The sequence below is a fragment of the Rhincodon typus genome, chromosome 20 (genome assembly GCF_021869965.1).
Source record: "Rhincodon typus isolate 14 chromosome 20, sRhiTyp1.1, whole genome shotgun sequence".
Lineage (NCBI taxonomy): Eukaryota > Metazoa > Chordata > Chondrichthyes > Orectolobiformes > Rhincodontidae > Rhincodon > Rhincodon typus.
The window spans coordinates 25,973,816-25,994,488 of NC_063351.1; the positions used below are offsets into that span (position 1 = coordinate 25,973,816).

Below are 20,673 nucleotides of genomic sequence, written 5' to 3' on the forward strand. Positions count from 1 at the left end.
AACAGGATTATTTTACTGCTTAGTCTTATTTGTTTGTTCCATATGCACAGAGCATAATCATAATAGATAAATGTCTATTGTTTTTATTCCTGTGCAGTTTTACACAGGGCCCTCTGAAAGATGCTCCCAACTTGATCTGCACACCACACACATCCTGGTACAGTGAGCAGGCATCCCTAGAGATGAGAGAAGCAGCTGCTACTGAGATTCGTAGAGCTATTACAGGTGAGACCATCTGACAGTTAGATGTAATTTAGATGCAGTTTAAGAAACAAACAATTATGATGCCTCTTTATGTGTAATTATGGAAAAGTGACAGTTTTGATTTAAGTAAATATTTTAATCAATCTACTCAAAATATTATCATTTTAGTACTTAAAGCATTTACAGTTATTGCCATTTTAATCTTATTGGTATGACAGTTTAGAAATAAAATTATCTATTTGTTTGTGGGATGTGGCTATTGCTAACAAGGGCAGCATTGATTACCAATCCCTAATTGCTCTTGAGCAAAAGATGGTGAGTCACCTTCTTGAACTGGTGTAGTAACGCCTGTGCTGCTGTGGGGGAGGATTTTAAACCTGACAGCAAAAGATACATTTCCAAGTCAAGGTAATGTGCAACTTGCAGCTGGCAAGTGTTCCCATGTACCAGCTGCTCTTGTTATTCCACAAGGTAGGGTCAACAGTTTTGGAAATATGCTGTTGGAGGAGCCTTTGACAAGTTGCTGCAGTGCATCTTTTAGATCACTGTTTCACACTGTGACTCCAATTCGAGGCTTGAATATAGCATGACCCCTTGTGTGGTAAGGGCATAGGGGAGGAGAAGACATTTAATAAGGAGGGAACTGTACACCATAGCTATGTTGGAGGTTGTGACCTCAAATTTTCAGCTCGCGATCCCCAGTTGGGGAGCTGACCCACACTTTGGGAAGCCCTGATGTAGGTGACACATTAGAGGTGGAGGGTGAGAGTGTTTAAGGTCAAATAATTATTATATTTGTTATGTTTTCCTCATGAATATATAGTCGCAGCTTTTTTATTCTGGTATACACGCCCTTTTTGCTTGCTGCAGGCCGAATCCCAGACAGCTTAAGAAACTGTGTAAATAAGGATTACTTTGTTACGACTCCAGCCTGGCCAACGATGGACCAGCAAGCTGTCCACCCGGAGCTCAATGGAGCCACCTACAGGTAGGAAGATTATATATTTGTGTGTTTACAGGAAAATTGTGCTAGTATTAGATGTAGCAAGTTTAATTTTATCATTTTCATTTTTCTCATGATTTTCTAGGTTTTAAAAAAAATATTAATGAGTTGTGGGTGTTGCTAGCCAGGCCAGCTTTTATTGTTCATTCCTAATTAAGGTTAAGAGCCAACCACAATGTTGTTTGTCTGGAGTAATATGTAGGCCAGTAAGGATTGCAAGTTTCCTTCCCTAAAAGGCTTTTACAACAACTGTTACATGGTCACCATTGGGATAGCTTTTTATTCCAGTTTTTTAAAATTGATTTCAAATTTGACCGTCTTCCATGGTGTCCCCAAAACATTTGTATAGATATTTGGATTACAAATCCTGCAACATTATGACTGCTTCCGACAGATTTGGCACAAAACTAATGTTTCCTCTGGTGCAAGTCTTGGTGAAATAATAACGCCGTTGACTTTGAGACTCCATCTACTCACTTGGGAGGGATGGTCTGCAGTTGTGAAAAGCATGAACATTGATGACATGTATGATCAAACTGTCAGACTGTGGATTTTGAATGCAAAACATTCAAAGTTACTATTTTTGATGAGCAAATACATTGCTAGCTGTAACTGAGATAGTAACTGATTTGCTTAGTATTTTAACTATTCCGTAGATGAAAGTGCAGTGTTGTTGGAATATTCCAATCATGACGTTGACACATATCACAGTTTATAGCTTTTATAGCTATAAAATTCGAGACAAGAATTGTTACAAGAAATTTTGAGCCTGTTGTAAGTTGCTAATTACATGATGCATGTTAACTCCTACTGACTGATGATATGTGAATGAATTTGAGTTTAAAGTCTAGCCTTGATGTATTCAACATTCATCTCTGGGATGAGCTTATCAGCGTTGCGTTGGGCAATTAAATATTTAATTGTGGAGGCTTATGGGAAGTTGGTAACACCTCACTCTCATCCTGTCACTGTGTTATTGGTGATGGCTGTTCAACAGTTTATTTGCTAAACTATCCTACCATCTTTAACCAAATGATGAGGTTCGTCATGAGAACCAAGAGCAACAGGCAGCACTAACTAAATAATTAGCTATCCTGGTAGATTAAAGTGGATATTTCACTTATCGGAATATTATGATATTCTTGCAGCTGCTGAAGTTTGATAAGTGTGATCTAACCATTCATGTGTAATTAATAGTTGTTCCTTAAAGGCCATAACAGCATAAGAATGAACTGGAGCTTTTAATCAAAAATCTTTCTCCCTTGCCAGAAATTTCCTTTTGCCCTCAAGAACATTCATCTAACATATTTAACAATGAAATGTTGAAGCAGTCATCATTTTTTCATGATTGAAATTTTACCTTGTCCTCTTAGTGTTTAAAAAATAGGACATAATTGAAAAATGCTGCTGTATTGTTTAGTACCTCTGTTAGAATACTGAGTAATTCCATATCGACTTGTTTAGTGTTTGTACACAAATTACTGATGTATCATAATTCTAGCAAGGAATGTAAATATTATCCTAGGGTTTAAAATCCTAAATGCATTCCTGTCAGGTCATCAAGTAATTTTATGTGGCTCAAGTAAAATACCATAGACGCTGGAGATCTAACATAAAAACAGAAAGTGTTAGAGAAACTCTGCAGGTCTGGCAGCATCTGTGGTGAGAGGAACAGAATTAATATTTCAAGTCTAAAGACTCCAAGATCTGAAGGAGAGGATCTTTGGACCCAAAATAAATCTGTTTCTTTCTCCACAGATGCTGCCAGACGTGGTAAGTTTCTCTAACATTCAGCATTTTAATTGTACGTGACTCCACTTGCTATGAGTGGACTTGTTCAATAATGGTGACATCAGTTAAATTTCAGCCAGGCTGCTCATATCCTGTATTCAAACTGCGGAAATAATTAAGAGTTTTAATTCAATGAAGGCACTCGCTCCATCTTACCAACAAAATATATAATGCTAAGCAGAAATATGATATTTTTCTGAAGGATGCGTTAGCTGCAACTTCATTTTTGATTAGTATCCAAAACCTTTGGAGAGATGGTTAGTGGCTTTTTGTCTTTGGGATGATGGCAGAAACTACTGGCTTAAAGACAGCAAGAAACGAATTCTGTGTATTTCCCTCTTAACAGCAGGGTGCACAATAACCCTTAGTAGAATACAAACACCTTTGCTGTCAATCATTTGAGAAAAGTCTTAAATGTTGTGAGCTCTTCTCATTCACAAAAAGAACTCCTATGCTTTATTGATATTTAAAGCTTGCCATATATTTCAGCCAGCAGCTGATATCATCTGGTGACAAAATGCTATAAAGTAAGAAAAATATGTATTTTAAAGTCATTTTTCACTTAATAGGTGATGAGAAGCTTCTGTCCCTAACCCACCTACCCTGTGCCCTTACCTCTAAAGATGTTGGTTCATGCTGTGGTTCAGCAACTTTTGATGTTTCTAGTTCTTTATTATTTCATTCTGACCATTGTCCTTAAGATGGAGTGCTAGAGAGTTTTTAAATGCAGGACATCCCATCAAATCTCACTTTACAGCCTTACCCAATATCCATAACTTCATTATGTGGCACTGATGCTCATTTTTAATTGATGTATTGTTTATTATAAATGTAATTTGTTTGAAGTCTGGCATGTCTTTCCAGGTGTACAGAGATTCATAAAACTCAGATGCCAACATTAGATTTTTGGGTGTGGTTTCAGTTTCCCATTGACTGGAATGACCAAGGAGAAATATTGCTGACGAGTTTATCAGTAGTAGAACAGAATGTCTGAGTCAGGCTTGTGAAGTTTTACATTTAATTCATCCTGTCTTCTTTTGTAGGTACCCTCCTGGTATAGTAGGAGTAACACCTGCAGGAATCCCAGCATCTATGGAAGGAATGGTACCTGGGGGGGTGCCCGTCTCCCATAACCTTCCTGCAGTGGTGCATCCTTCCCACACTCCATCTCCCAATCAGCCCACAAAACACGAAGGCGACAGAGAGCACACCTCTGAGCAATAGCATATTACAGAGCTCATCCAGTATAGGGTTGGGACCAAGAGACACTGAAAATATCATTATAAAAATTGAATATTTATAGGATATTTGAGACCTGAAACTCTTCTAAGAATTTGTACTCTTTACAGCCGCCAGCTTGGGATGTTACAGTGTTATCCATGGATGGGGATAAAAGCTGCATTAAACCCAAGAACTCCCTTCACTCAACAGAAACTAAGAAGTATTTTACAGAGTGTTTTCCAATGATATGTCCCTGTTGATAAATGTGTGTCACGTTCCCTCATATCTTTTATCTGTTGATCACAAACTTTACTGGGTAGACTTTTCTTATATCATTTGAAATAAGTGTTTGATAGATGAGGAGAGAGTGAAATGTGTAATTGACAGAAAATGGTAGCCTTAGGTGTGAAATTTTAATAGTTAGCTTGAAGCATTTCCCTTCATTCTCAGGAACAAACCTTTTTGTATTGTTTGTCAGCAAGTTTGACTTCAAAACATTTGTTCCTCAAGGACTCCCATTTCTTGAACATATAAAACTTATTTTTCTCATAATATGGCATTTTATATGAATTCACTGTTTTGTCTGGACATGTGAGTCCATCATGGTCTTAGAGTTAAGTGCATCAACAGTGAAGCTGGTGAAAAAGAATGAACTGTTACATCGGATGTGACAGCCGGCAGTGATGCTCCTTATGATGTTGTGTTGGTTAGCGTGGACTCTTCCAGTGAAAAGCATACCAGATTCAAATGTAGAATGTTACAAATCCCTTCCCCTTCACTCCACTTGGGTAGAACTCATGATCCAGGTCAAGCTTACTCCCCCAGCATTACTCTTTACTCATCGTAAGTATTTCCCCTAGCTATGTGTTTTTTTTTTGATACTCAAAACACTGGATGTTATCAATCCATTTGCCTGATTTCACTTAAGAACTGCAGCTCACATTACTTTTCAATTTCCTGTACACATAATCTTTGGTTAATGTTCTTTTCAAGTAACAAAAGCATTTTGTGTTTTATTTAGTTATATTCAGTTGCTGAGTGAATGGCTAAGTTGAGTTTAGTATTGCACATTATTAGAACCCATACAAAGTTCTGATCCAAACATTTATCTTTGCTAAGTATGTGTTTATTGTGATTCCTTCTTATTTTTATTCTAGAGTTGATTTCTTGTATGTAGGTTGCAATATTTTAGAAATATCAGCAAAGACAAAATGTCTGGTGATTTCTGTGAACCTATGGAAGTGCATACCACTGCTGAGAAGTGGAGGGGGGAAAGAGATATTGACTGTACCTGGATATTAGCCTACCCCTTTATAAGATGGGTCATCACCCAATGATGGAATATTTGTATGTGAAAAACTCTGTTTAAACATTTTTTTAGGCTAAAGTGTTATCATTTAATCTAGAAAGCTCTTTATTACTGTCTGTTAAACTGTGTCATAAAACTTGCTGTTCTGTTGTTCAGATGTTGTGTGCAACCATGTTGGGTTAAAATTACTAGTGTTAAACCTTTTTCACTTGAAACTTTTTTGGTAGCTGTGCAGTGACAGTTTCCAATTGCAGGTAAAATCATTTTTAAGTCAGTCTTTCAATTTCTATATTTCTTCAACAATTTGTGTTAACAGTGAAAATATAAAAAATTAAAAATATTCCAAGTTATGTTTTTGCACGTGTCTTACTGTCAGCTGCTCCTGAAAACCATACTTCCACAAACCATTGTATATTTTTCTGTTACTTTGTGTGCAACACATTTTTAAAATTTGGCATCATTTTCCTTAATGTAATGTAACGAAGCGACATTGCAAGAGTATTGTTATCCTTCATGTATTGTTCTTAGTTTTAATTTTACTCAACACATAATTAGGCTTTTTCCTTTGGTTAAAAATCAGCAGTGAGGAAGGAATCATATAGGGGAACAGCCCTGGATCTGTATCGTTCTCATTCATTGTCTGATTTCAATGTACATAGCCATGATCTTGACTACATTTGTGCCGACCTTCAGTGCAGAAATGAGAATAGTTTATTGGAAGGAGACCACTCTGTTTATTGTGCCTTTTCTGGAAGAAATTCAAAACTAATCACTTTTACTGTCTGTCAGTAGTTTACTTAAAATATTTATTGGCTGTTCCCCTAAATTTTACATTTTCTATAGATTTGTTCACAGTATTTGGATATTGAGTCAGGCCAGCATTTAATGTCCATCTCTAATTGACCTTGGGTGGTGATGAGCTGCCTTCTTTCCTCGCTGCAGCCTGTGGTGTAAACATACCCATAGTGCTTTAGAAAGGGAGTTCCAGGCCTTGGGACCCACTGACAGTGAAGAAATGGTGATAAAGTTCTCTGTGAGGCTTGATGGGTGGTTGCTGGTGTTTCCATGCATCCACTGCCCTTGTCCTTCAAAAGTAATAAAGTCACTAGCTTCGAAGGTGCTCTTGGAGGATTCTTGGGGAGTTACTGCTGTGGGTCTTGTCAATGGTATGTACTGTTGCCACTGTGCATCAGTGGTAAAGATAGGGGATGTTGAAAGTAGTGCACACAATACTAATTAAGCAAGATGTTTTATCCCAGATGATGTATACCTTCTTGTATAGTGTCTTGTACATGGAGAAGAGGCTGTGAGAAGTCAGAAAGTGATTCAGTTGCTGCAAATTCCCAGCATTTATTGCATATAATGTAAAACTCTGAATCATCAAAATTCAGTTTTGAATTGATGGCCCTCAATGAGCTTGTCAATCTTTAAATCACCCTTTAATAAACCCACAACTATAGTTTATGCTACTCTTCCTGCATTCTCTGAAAATACCTTTAGAAGTACTAATTATCTCAACAGCAGACTCTGCCCCAAATCTTTTCCATCCTTGTTCTTGCCTAGCAAGGTTATTGACGGATTAATCGCACCAGCTTCTTCATGCCAGGTTACCTTCCCTATAATTGGTCTCTCTCACCCTTGGTTATGGATGAATAATTACTACCTCAGCTACTTTTGTACATAATCAGTTTTCCCATGAACATGGTTCTTGCCTTCTACCACATTGTGTATGTTTGAAACTTAGCTCAGAGACCTGACCAAGCCCAGCACCGTCTATTGTGTTGACACTGACCTTTACCATGAAATAAGAATTCTCACTTTTTCATTTAGGTTAAATGCACTAGATTAAGCAATACAGCATTTGTTTTTCTGAAATGCTGTGGAACCTCCTGCTAATCTTTTCAGTTTCAGTGGAAAGCAAGACCAAAGATCTTCTGGCTCTAAGTTCAAGTTTAATGCACAATATCCAGTTTCAGTCATCCCATGTTTTTTGATACGGCTCAGTGCAGGACTCAGCACGCCTTCAATTCATCAGGAGGTTATGATGACATCATGATTTTCACACAGTGCTGCTCCTTAAAAATGACCAAAACTCTATCATTGTGCCTGAGCTGCAAGGTCACAAAGTCTGGACACCATTTTGAAGACAATAGCTTTTCCACAGCACTTTGAGCGAAAGGGAGCGAACGTGGGTGTGAACAGCAGCAGGAGGATAAATACGTGAGGAGCAGGGCGTGAAGAGACGTCAGTTCAAGCAGCATCAGTGGCAGCAGGATAAATGGCTCAGGAGTGGGGCTTAGGCCAAGGTCAGCCCAAGCAGCAGCAACAACAAGGCAAAGGTGAGTGAACCTGGACATGAGCAGTGGGGTCATTCAGGGAGGTGACATCTGATTATAAAAAAAAGGCATAAGCTTGGCTGCTCAGAACCAGGTTTGCAGACTGAGTAGTGTCTAGAAAGAGATAAAGTACTTACCTTTTTGTAGTTGTAGTCTGCTAGGAATAGACAGCAGGAGTGAAAGATAAGTAAGGTTGTATAATCAGTTACTTGATTGTTGCCTGGAAACTCAGCCCCGTGAAACGCTCATCCTGTGATATCTGGGAAATCAGGGACAAAGTTTGTTCAGCTGCAGCTACTGATTTGCCACATGCAGCACCAGGAGCTGCAGATGGATATTCCGTAACGAATCTGAGGCCGAGAACGTCATGGATAGCATATTTAGCAAGGTGGTCACACCACCAGTAAGGGCTACAAAGACAGGGAAGAGTACAGTGAGCATGGGTAGACAGTACAGGAATCCCCTGAGGCATATGTAAGGCTTAGGAAACTGAAGATGCACAGAGCCCTTGAAGAATACAAACATAACAGGGAAGAACTCAAAACAAAAAGAAATTAAGATGGCTAAAAGAGACCATGAAATATTTTTGACAAACAGGATTAAAGGAAAATCCCAAGGTGTTTATACATATAAAGAAGCATGAGGTCAGCTAAGGGAAAGATAGGTCCACTTGAGGGAATTTATGCATGAAGCTGGAGCAAGTGGGTGAGGTCTTTGTTAATACCTGTGCAAAGTATTCATTAAAGGAAGAGGACATGGTGGATGTTAAGTCTCGGGAGGGGTATGTTAATGTTCTAGGGCATATCAATATAAAAAAAGGTGGTAGTGTTGGCTGGTTTGAAAAGCATTAAGCAACACAAGTGCCCAGGACCTGATGGGAGATCTATTCCAGATTATTGAGGGATGCAGACAACTTCACCCACTTGTGAGGAAATTGCTGGGACCTTGTATGAAATCTGTTCATTCTCTTTAGTCACAGGAGGGGTCCCAAAGGACTGGAGAATAGCCAATATTGTTCCTTCATTCAAAAAGAGCAGCTGGGATATTCCGGAAAATTACAGGCCAGTGAGCCTTACAGCAGTGGCAGGGAAAATATTGGAGAAGATTCTTAGGAATAGGATTTACTCATGGAAAAATATGGACAGTATGGCTTTGTGCGGGTAAGGTCTCACAAACTTGACAGTGTTTTGAGGAAATAACAAAAATAATTGATGAGAGCAAGAGGGTAGATGTTGGCTTACATGGACTTGAGCAAAATCTCTGATAAAGTTCCACATGGCAGGCTGATACAGAAGATGAAGTCACATGGAATCCAGGGAGCTAGTAAGATAGATACAAAACTGGCTTAGTGATAGCAGTGGAAGGAAGTTTTTCTGCCTTGGAAGTCTATGACCAGTGGTACTCCACAGGGATCATACACACACACACACCTACATTCTCCTCCACATCGTGTGTGTATGATTAAAGATTGGGGGACCTATGGCTATTGAGGAGAATTGTCAGATGATACAGCAAGACAGGCTAGAGATTAATGTGAGGTAATGCTTTTTGAGAGATCAAATGCAAGTGAGAAAAATACAGTAACTGGCAGAACCCTTAATAGCATCAACATACAGTTGGATGTAGACATGCAGGTCCACAGTTCCCTGAAAGTGACAACACAAGTGGATAAGATGGTCAAGAAGATATTTAGCACAATTGCCTTCATCAGTCAGGGCATAAAGTATAAAAATTGGCAAGTCATGTTGCAGCTATTATAGAACTTCAGTTTGGCCACAAAAAAGAAATTGCTGGAAAAGCTCAGCAGGTCTAGCAACATCTGTGAAGAGAAATCAGAGTTAATGTTTCAGGTCCTGTGACCTTTCCTCAGAACTGATTGTGGATATCCCTGCGGAGCACCACAGGTCACAAATTTCTGCCAATCTTTTGGTTTTTATGCATTTTGCCCACATTTGGAATACTGTGTACAGTTCTGGTGGCTATACTAGCAGAAGGATGGGGAAACTTTGGAGAAGGTACAGAAACAGCTTATGTGGACGTTAGCTGGTTTGGAGGATATTAGCTATGACAAGCGATTTGGTTTGTTTTCACTTTGAATATCAAAGGCTGAGGGTGGGGGGGTGCCCTGGTAGAAATTTACAAAATTAAGAGAGACATGCATAGTTGGAGTCCTTTTCCCAGGGTAGAAGTTTCAATTACTAGGGAACACTGTTTTAAAGGTGATGAGAGCAGGTTTTTATTTATACCGAGGGTGGTATGTGCCTAGAATATGCTGCCAGAGATGGTGGAGGAGGCAGATACAATAGCAACATTCAAGAGGCATCTTAGTAGATATATTAATAAGCAGATATGTAGGGACTAAAGGTGTCAGGTGTCAGTGCAGGCTTGAAGGGCCAAAGGGCCAGTTCTTGATTCAATCTTTCTGAAAATCACCTTTATGGAATTAACATTATCAAGCGATGGGAGAAAATACTCGAGGGATAATCTGGAAGGTGACATTTCAGAAGTCGATATTTGTTTAATCGTGACAGGACTGATTGATTGCATTAGTCTCGTTGTTTCAGACAGAGTTACAGCACTAGGTGTCAGCATTTCACCAAGCTTTAGTATACAATCGACAAATGTAGTTATAAACATTCGTAGTCCCGGTGCCTTTTAGGTCTATAAATTAGTTGTCATACTTCATTGTTACAGGAATAGCAATTTTCACTGTTGAATAATGTATAAATGTTGTACAATATTTTAATGGCTAGTATGATTCACATTATTACTCCCAGTGTCTCACACAGAAAATGAAGGACGAATCACATTTATTGCATTCTAACTACTTATTGTCACAATTGTATAGTATGTTTCATGGTTCATTGCACGGAGACATTAATCAATTAATCTCTTGACAGCCATATATGATTTGTAACAGAATTAAATTGGTTACTCACTGGAAGTAGAGACAATATTAAATATTTTGTTGGGGTGTAACCAATGAGAAGAATGAAGGGTGTCGGTTTTCTGCAGCATTCTATTTTTGCTATGAGTTCTAACTCATCTCTTAACACTTGTGAGGGTGGTAAAAGATCAACTGTTTTCCACATAACCAAATGACTCACAATGCAAGTATTGCCCTCCAGTAACTTCACCAAACTATAACAGGTTGAATAACTTAACTATTATAACACTGTAAAGTTGCAGCTATTTAAGAGCAAAGGTAGAATGTACAAGGGTAGATGATGAGGTTTTTTTTTGGCAGGAGAATTTGAGAAACACAATTAGCAAATTGGTGTAACAGTGGAGTTATTCTTTTGCACCTGGTATTACATGGAATGAATTTTTCTAGTTTCAGTAATTTTTGATGCTTCCACCTAAAACCATACTAATGAATTAGAAAATCCAGGTATAATATATTTTAAAGCTTACCTTTTCAACATTTTAATTGCTACTTAATGAGGTTGCTACTTACTGTTTGTGTTGGCCAATATCAGATTATTTTTGAGCAATAAAAATAATTCACCATGCATCTATGGGCCGCTTCAGTTGAAAAGCTACAATACCTCAAATCCAGGAAGCCCAGGATTTTGGAAAGCTAACTTGCACATTGCCCAAATATAAAGAACCTGAATATAATAAAGGCCTGTAAACAAGGAGGAGCAGGAGCAGAAGGATGATCAAAAATAGAGTCCAGACCTAAAACAGAGCTTGGATCTAGACCAACATGTAACTTGAAAAATGGGTTGGGGGGATGGAGCTGATGCCTCACCCTCAAACAAATTTTTCACAATCCAGCATAGAATTAACACCCAATGTTGCATTATGCAAATCACACGGTGTTATGAACTGACAGCAAAATTACTACACATGGTCTAATCTAAAGATTGTCTAAGAAAGCGTCAGTGAAGATCTTGTGGATTGGAAATTATTGAAGTGTAAAGCTATTCCAGGGTGCGATTGCAGCATGCTCTTCTCCCACAGGATATTGCCGTAGCAAACTTACAAAGTAGAAACAAGTTGGTAATGTCACTAACTCAAATCTTAAACTAGCTGAAATTAGAAGTACTGCAAGTCAATTTTTTTCTACATCATTTTGTTTAGTGTTAGTTTGTAAAGTCTGTTAATTCAACTAATCAAACTAAATTTGAGACACCTTGGATTCAAACTTTGAGTTAAAAATCTGAAGTGAGACAACTATCCAGCAACCTGAGCAAATCAACTAAAATATTAACAAGGCATCAATCATGTTTCCAAATTGAGTGGTCAGGATCAGCTGTTTGGTGGGCCAATCTCGATACAACTTGGGCAATGGCCAAAACTCCACTCAGCTTCAGCGTGTTACTAAGCTGTAAGGTCATATAGCTTCTAAAATTTCACTCTACTTGTTACACATACCAAATGTTTTTCTTCCAGCCTTTCCCCTTTTATTGTTGCATAATACTGTAGCAGAACAAATAGATTGTTAATAAACCAGAAGAAATCTTAAAATTAAGAATACAGGGAAATTTAAAAATTTGGATCTACAGCATAAAACTACTTTGAACAGTTCATAACAAAACCTGCTAACTTAATCACTTGTACAAACTGAAGAGCTTAGAAGGATGGCCTGGGGAAATGAAGACGGAGATGCTTCAAGGCGGCCAAAAAGCAATGCCAGACCAGAATAAGTTAGGCTAAGCTGAGATGTAGAAAGAAATGGAAGAGAAATACTAGAGCTGGATCAACAACAGGGTAGGAAAGGCACTCAAAATATTACTGCTGAGAGAGCTGGAGTAGGCCACTTGAGCATGCTCCAACTTTTGTTAAGATCATGCCTGATTTGATTGTGGCCTCAACTCCATTGTCCTGACCATCCCCCATAACTCCCCATACCCTTGTCAATCGATAACCTATCCTACTGAGCCTTTAAGTGACCCAATCTCTAAGCTCTCAGCGAAAAGCAATTCCAAAGACTAATGATGATCAGAAGTCCTCATCTGTCTTAAACAGGAAGTCATTTTTCAAAAAGATCACCTGTTATTCTTTTAAATTCCAGTGGGTCTAGTCCAAAGTTGCTCTACCTTCCCCAATAAGAGGACCCCCTCATCCCCAAAATTAGTTTCCTAAACCTCTCTGAACTGTTTCAAGTTCAATTATATATCTTAAGAACAGGGACCAAAACTGCAGAGTCCTCCAGATGTGGTCTAACCACATAGCTGGAGCAATACTTCCCTACTTTAATATTCAATTCCCCCTTGCAATAAATGCAAATATTCTATTTTTTAAAATCACTTATTGTACCTGCATACCATGTTATGATTCATATAGGACACAGGTGTAGAATTCTGCAGTCTCCCCTTGAAATACTGTTTCTCTTTCTCCTGTCCAAAGTTGAAAAGTTCATATTTTCCCACATCTGACAAGGGTTATAAGAGAAAAGAAATATAGTTTAAAATTGGGCTTCAGTCCTGTATGTTTGCATAAGTACCCTGATATTAGTGTGTGGGCTAGTGTGCTGAAAAGATCACAGCTTTGAGTAAGCCATTAAATATACCTGCATTGCAGATAAAGGGAAAATATTTAGTGCTGCCAGCTAGCCACTATCAAAAGGAACATGGACAAAAGAATGAATCAACCTGCAACATCAAGAACCTGGAAATTGATTGTTCAACTACCAACAGCTACATCACCAGGAACATCCAGAGTAACCACACCAGCTGTCTACCATCTACTCGACTGACCAACTTTTTTTTGGGAAGAAAAAAATTCTTCCATTCTTGAACTCACCTCATTTCAAATCTGTGTATGAGTGTTTCATCCAGGTTTCTTATGTTAATTAACTATTGAACTCAATCTTTTGTTAACGCAAAAAAAAGCCTGGTTAAATTGGCTACTTTCAGAAACATAACTTTTTAAATTACCCTTGTTGTGACAACTGAGGTGGTAGATGAAAGGAGGGGAGCTAGTTCATCCTTCATGAGCTTAACACTTTGGTGCACCCTGTCTGCGATTGTAACAAATGAGAAACTTTGCTTAGGGTCTGGTCCCAATGGTCTTTACATACTGATTCAATTTTAAACTTCCCTGGCAATTCTCCGAGTTAATTTCCTTGCTTACCAGCAGCATCTGAAAAAGTCTCCGATTCTTCGTTACACTTAGAGACTTTGGACAGCTCTGACTCATTCATCTGGATTGCTGCACAGGAAAAAGTTAGATGGAAAAAAAGTCTTAGTCCAAACTCCTGGCTTTACTATGGAACATTTCTGAACTCCAAATACTCCCTTTACCAATTCATTCCTTACTGATAACAGTCACTGACCCTGCTAGACCTCACCACCTGATGATCCACTATCTTTACTATTCCCTAAATTGACTGCCTCCCTCCCTACCAACCACCTTACCTTGCTACCCCCTTACACATTCACACATACACAGAGAAGCTCTGAAATGTGTTAGTGGCATGTGGTGAATGAGAGTGTGAGAGAACACTTACAAAAATCCAGTAGCTGGTGCCATATACAGAGGGCATGGCTTGTTTTCCTCCAAAGATCCAGCATTCTGAGGAAGAACTGCAACTTTAAAATTCCTGTCTGCCTTAAATTAAAAAGCCAGGAATGGAAATCCTGTCCAAAGACAAATCTCAGAAACAGTGCAACAATCAGACAGAGTGTGTCACTTCCTGAAAGATTTGGGCCACAGGCTTAAAGCCCCTGTCTAGTAAGCAAAAGATGGTGAGTTCCTAATCTTAACAGTACCTTCTAAGTGGGTGGTATGGCTAGCACTGCTGCCTCATAGCACCAGGGAACCTGGTTCAATTCCAACTTTGTGTAGAGAGTTTGCATGTTCTCCCCACATGTGCATGGGTTTCCCTGGGTGCTGCAGTATCCTCCTCCTAGGGTCCAAAGAGGAGCAGTATAGGTGGATTGTCCATCCTAAAATGCTCCAGTGTCCAGGAACGAGGGGTTTGGGTGGATTAGCCATGGTAAATTTGAGGTTACAGGCATGGGGAACTAGGTCTGGGGGAGGATGTTCTTGAGGAGTGCAGATTCAATGGGCCAAATGGCCTGTTTCTGCACTATAGGGATTCTGATACAGGTTTTAAACAGTCAAAGCCCTAGCATCAATTCCTCTGGGAATCTACTAACAGATTGCCATCTGAAAATTAGCAAATTATAGGTGCTTCCTATTAGCTCTATCCAAACTAATATCCTACCAAGTTCACCATATGCTCTTCTGCAAAAAGCTTTGACACGTTATCTGATCAAATGCCAAATACATATCTACAGGGTTTTTCTATTTCCTCAAAATTAAATTCGGTTTATTTTTCACAAAAGCACTGTCTGATGCCACGAATTGTTGAAACTTATCCTGTTAGTTCTTTAATAATGAATTCTAGCATTTCTGTATACGATGTCAGGTTAACTGGCCTACAGTTTCCTATGTTTCTGCCCTTTACTGAATTGAAAGCACAATAAGATCCTCAGATAAAAGCTCCTGGTTGTTTTAAGGTCCTGTCTTCTCACTTACATTTCAAATAGTTTTGAAACGTTTTTGTCTTCTGCAGTAGAGGCAGGCAAAGTAAGGGATCAATTCCCGCATTCCCCACAATCCCTCTGCTGGCCCAGATCGGTCAATTTCTCCCCACCCACCTGCACACTGCATCCCTTCCCTGTCTCCCTACTCTCACTTCTAGATTTAAAATAAAATCAACCTCTTCAGAAGTGTTACAGCACATTTGGAGCAAGTGGGACATAAGCCCGGTCCTCCTGGCTCAAAACTAAGACACTACCACAGTGCTACAAGTGCCCTGTAATACCTTTCATTTCACAGCATCTATCCAAATCACCACTGATTTCCCTCCCCCAACCATCCCATTTCTATGCTACAAAAGAACTATCTCCAAATTCTGGAAAGAAAAGAGCTCTTATCGGAATAGACTCAGAAACGTGAAGTTTAGAACGATAGAGTTCTCTACCCAAAATCGGGACCATTTTAGGTGGTGTTCGCGTGCGAATTCATTATCAATTGCCGGGTCATTGGCTTCAGTGAACTACAAGTACCTCGCAGTCAATATTATCCTCATTAAACATTTATTTTATTCTAGTCTCTTCGAACTTAATTTCTTTCGCTCTAACCACCAACTCACCCTATTCATTTCTGTCATTTGCTCTGTTTGCATTGGTCCTGTATTTACCAAGATGTTCCTCTGCCGGCTCCCAAGTTGTTAACGAAGCAATTTCCACACAAAATTACCTGGAGGTCTTGCAACTCAAGAGCTTACCACGAGTGCCTGCGCCAAAACAATTCTGGGTCATGTTTACAACAAAACAGAACACGAGTCAGAATAACGAGGAATGTTGAAATTGAGAGTCACAGTAAATCGTCAGCTGAGAAGCTATTTGCAGTGACAATGACGAGGTACAAACCAGACGGATATGGATTATTGAGAATGTATAGCAAACTGTCGGCTATAAAATCCCAGCGATGGTTAAGTTTGGCAATTTGTGTTAATGAGGAATCGGGAATATTTAGGAAACATTTTAAAAATCACTTAAAACAATCGAGACGGTAGCAATTGGGCAGTGGGTTACTGCAAAAGCAGCAGCTTGGAGTCGCGTGGTATCTTCTATGCGCTGAATATTATTTGTTAAAAGTTTAGGGGCTGCCAATGGGGGAAGGGAATACGTCAGACCAACTGCTTGATTTTTTCTCATGAACAAAGCGTACATGCAGACCAATAGTTCCACAGGATCAACCATCTCAAAAGATAACAGGAACTTTTACTTCTGTCTCCCAATTATGACTCGGATTTATGATCAAGTGCTTGTAATTTTTGTGCGTTCTCAATTACTTAAACAATCTCTGCACGAAGGAAAGAAATATAACAAAACTATTACTACAGTTAGCTTAGCTATGCATCCTATAAAATGCCACATTAAATTTAAACAGTCGTTTCATCCTGACACAAGTGGAGAGCAGATAACGGGAATGGGCTCTTAAATCTTGGCAAATTGGAACCTCAATCCATTTACGCCACCTATTCCTCCTCTCCGTTGATACTTAGAAAAGAAAATATAAAATTTCAAATGACTTAGCATCCAGACTTTTTGAGGGTGGAATGAAGGAGGAAGAAACAATTCTAGCTATTCCGTGTCCTTGGTATGAAACAATGTCCTGATTTTTGGATATGGGAATTAATATTCGCAACATACCCTCGGCTGATTAGATCGACATATAGAACAAGTCACGTACTCACCTATGTGAATGAATTGTGGTACAAGTTAGAGCACCTGAACCGCTACCTCTTGACATTGCAAGTAACCTCTGCACATGCTAGCAGGTCCAACAATACTATAGACTTCCGCGTACAAGCAATCTGCTCTGTCCATGGTAAGCGCTGCTGCAATGAAACTTTTCAGAAACTGAATATAATAGTAAATGGAAAGATCCGGAGTGACATTTGACAATGGAGGCATTAGTGATGCAGGTAAGCACAAGGAGAGATTACCTAGGACTCCCAGGATACAGCAATATTTTGTTTCTGGACGTGTTTTGTTGCATTTGTCAAAAGTACTTTCAAACACTTTGTAATTGTAAAAGTTCAATAATATAAACTTACCTACGGTGTGCATGGCCCTCCACAAAAAAAGGGATCGTATTAAGTCGCAGTGGTATTGAGGTGATAAGATGCAACAGGCAACCATGTGGCCCATCATATCTGCACTGGTTTGTTAAATGCATGTCATTACCTAGTATTAATCTTCTGTTTTGTCCCCCATCCCCTTACATGTTGTTAACTGCAGCATTTAATTACCCATTTCCTCTCAAATGCTTCAGTGAACCTGCCTCCACTACATTTCCAGGCAATAAGTGCATTCATTCCATACCCTAACCAGTCGCTGAGTGAAACTTTTCCCATGCTTCATCTTTGCTTCTTTTGCAGATCACTTTAAATCTGTCTTCTTGTCCTTGCCTCTTCTATAACGTAGAATAATTTCTCCCCTTCTACTCTAACCAACCCATTCATAACTATTGAAACCTCGACCAGATTTTCTCTTAGTCTCCTCTCCAAGAACAGTCGCAACTTCTTCAATCAACAAGCTTTTCCTCCCTGGAATCATTTTTGTAAATCGCTTCTGCACCCCACTCCAATGCATTTACATCCTCCCTATACCGTGATGGCCAGAAATAAATAATACTCCAGCTGAAGTCTAACAGATGACTTATACAAGTTCAACGTCAACTTTTTGTCCTGGTACTCTATATCCCCATTAGAACCTAAAATATGTATGCATTACTTACTGCTTTCTCCATCTGTTCTGCCATTTGCGATGATCTATGCGCGTATAAACACTGATCCCTCTGCAAAATGCAACCCGATTGCCTTTCAATGTTATTTCTATCAAAATCTGCCACATCTCACTTCTCAGCACAGAAATTCTGTCAGTTGTCAACTCCACCCACTTGTCTAAGTCCTTCTGAACATGAAACATAGAACACTACAGCATAGCACAGGAACAGGCCCTTCGGCCCACCATGTCTGCGCCAACCATTCTAAAACTAATCCAATCTGCACTTAGTCCGTATCCCTCTATTCCCTACTTGCTAACGTCTAAATGCCTCTTAAATGTTGCTATTTTATCTGCTTTTACCACTTCCCTGCCATCACATTTCAGGAACCTACCACCTTCTGCTTTGTACATCTTTGAAGCTCCCCCCTACCCACCAGCCCTCATTACCTTAAACCAGTACCACCCAGTAATTGACATTTTTACCTATCCATGCCTCTCAGGTCACACATCAATCTCTGATGCTCTAGCAAAAACAATCCAAGTTTGTCAACCTTTCCTAATAGCTAATACACTCAGTTCAGGCAACATACCAGTAAACCTCTCGGAAACTGTCCAAAGCCAGCACATCCATCCTATAGTGTGGTGACCAGAACTAAGCACAATACCATAGACGTGGCATAACTGAAATTTTATACAGCTGCAATACCTTGCCAACTTCTATAGTCAATGCCCAACCAATAAAGAAGCTATACACCACCTTTACCACTTGTGTCACCATTTTCAGACAGCTATGGACTTGCACTCCAAGATCTCTCTACATCAATGCTCCTAAAGGTCTGCCATTTACCTTCCTCTTGGATTTGAATCACCTCACACTTGTCCTGATTAAACCCCATCTGCCATTTCTTCATCCCATTTTCCAACTGATCGACATCATGCTGTATCCTTTGACAACCTTGTTCATTATCCACAACTTCACTAATTTCTGTTGTCTGCAAACCTACAAATCAGACGACCCGCATTTTCACCTAAGTCATTAATGTGTATTCCAAACAAGAGGTCTCAGCATTGATTCTTGCACAATGCAGACCTCCGGTCAAAAAAAAACACTCCTCCATTACTACCTTTTACGGTCTTCTATGACTAAGCCAATTGTGTATCCAGTTTACCAATTCATGATTTTCTGGACCAGCCCATCATGAGAAACCTTGTCAAATGCTGAGGTTTGTGTAGACAACTTTCACTGCCCTACTCTAACCATCCCTGTCACTTCCTCACATACTCGATCATTGAATCCCTACGATGTGGAAGCAGGCCATTTGGTCCAACATGTCCACACTGATCCTCCAAACAGCATCCCACCAAGACTAACACCCTACCCTATCCTACTCCTGTAGCTCTGCATTTTCCATGGCTAATCCACTTAGCCTATACCTGAACACTTTGGCTATGCTAAATTGCCCAATCTACCTAACCTGCACCATTTTTGGACTGAGGGGAGAAACCAGAGCAAACTCATGCAGACACAGGGAGTATGTGCAAACTTCACACACAGTCACCCAAGGGTGGAATCGAACCCAGGTCCCTGGCGCTGAGAGTCAGCAGTGCTAAACATTGAGCCAAAATTTGAGATAAGACTGCCCCTACACAAAGTCATGCTGACTATGCCTAATAAGTCCATTCTTTTCCAAATGCAGGTAAATCCTGTCCCCAAGAATGTTTTCCAATAATATCCCTACCAATGATGTAAAGCTCACCAGCCTATAATTCCTGGGTCATCTCTGTTGCCCTTCTTAAACAAAGAAATGACATTGGCTATTCTCCATCCTTCTGGGACCTGGCATGTAGCTAAAGATGATACAAAGATCTCTATAAAGGCCCCAGCAGTCTTCTCCCTGGAGAACCTATCCATCTTAACATTTTTCAAGGCACCCAACACCACTTTCTCCTTAATAGCAATATGCCCTAGAATATCAACATATCCCTCCCTAATCTTATTGTCTATTTCCTTAGTGAATACCGGTGCAAAGTCCTGCACTGAAGTTCTACACTGTTCACCTCTCAGTTTATAATTCATCCAAGTTTGTCATCTGTAAACCTGGAAGTTTCCCTTTGCAATACTACAATCTGCACATTAAAAACTTATCAGGAAAAGTGTCTCAATACCATCCCCTCAGCAACTCCAATTAAAAAACCTTGCTCTAGCCAAAATATCCATGACCATTACTTTGTCTCAACCAATTTTCTATCCATGTTCCTACCAACCCTTTTATTCCAAGACTTAGAGTTGAGGAGAGTTATGTGGCGTTGTATGAAATGCCTTCTCAAAGTTAACGCACAGCAAGTCAACAGCATTATCAACACTTAAAAAACCTCCAACAAGTTAGGTGAACATTATTTCCTCTTTACAAATCCAGGTTGACTCTTCCTAATCAACACACCTTTATCCAAATGACTACACACACATTTGTTCTAAAAATTATGTTACGAACTTTAATTGCTAACAACCGAAAACGTGATCATCTTTCACCACATTTGCTTCAGAAAACAATT

At 39.4% G+C, this 20,673-nt stretch overlaps 1 protein-coding gene across 7 annotated transcripts in view; it reads left to right on the plus strand.

Annotated features, from left to right (window-relative positions):
• LOC109934160 (C-terminal-binding protein 2) overlaps positions 1-5,878 on the plus strand; it is a 271,333-nt gene extending 265,455 nt beyond the window's left edge. For 6 of the 7 annotated variants that reach the window (XM_048608970.1, XM_048608972.1, XM_048608971.1 and 3 more), the window contains 3 exons: positions 98-225; positions 1,075-1,192; positions 4,042-5,878. In XM_048608970.1, the coding sequence (XP_048464927.1) occupies positions 98-225; positions 1,075-1,192; positions 4,042-4,222 (427 nt within the window). In that variant the 3' untranslated portion in view covers positions 4,223-5,878. The remainder of the gene's footprint in view (positions 1-97; positions 226-1,074; positions 1,193-4,041) is intronic. The other variant, XM_048608968.1, reaches the window with a different exon arrangement.
• The last annotated feature ends 14,795 nt before the right edge of the window (positions 5,879-20,673 follow it).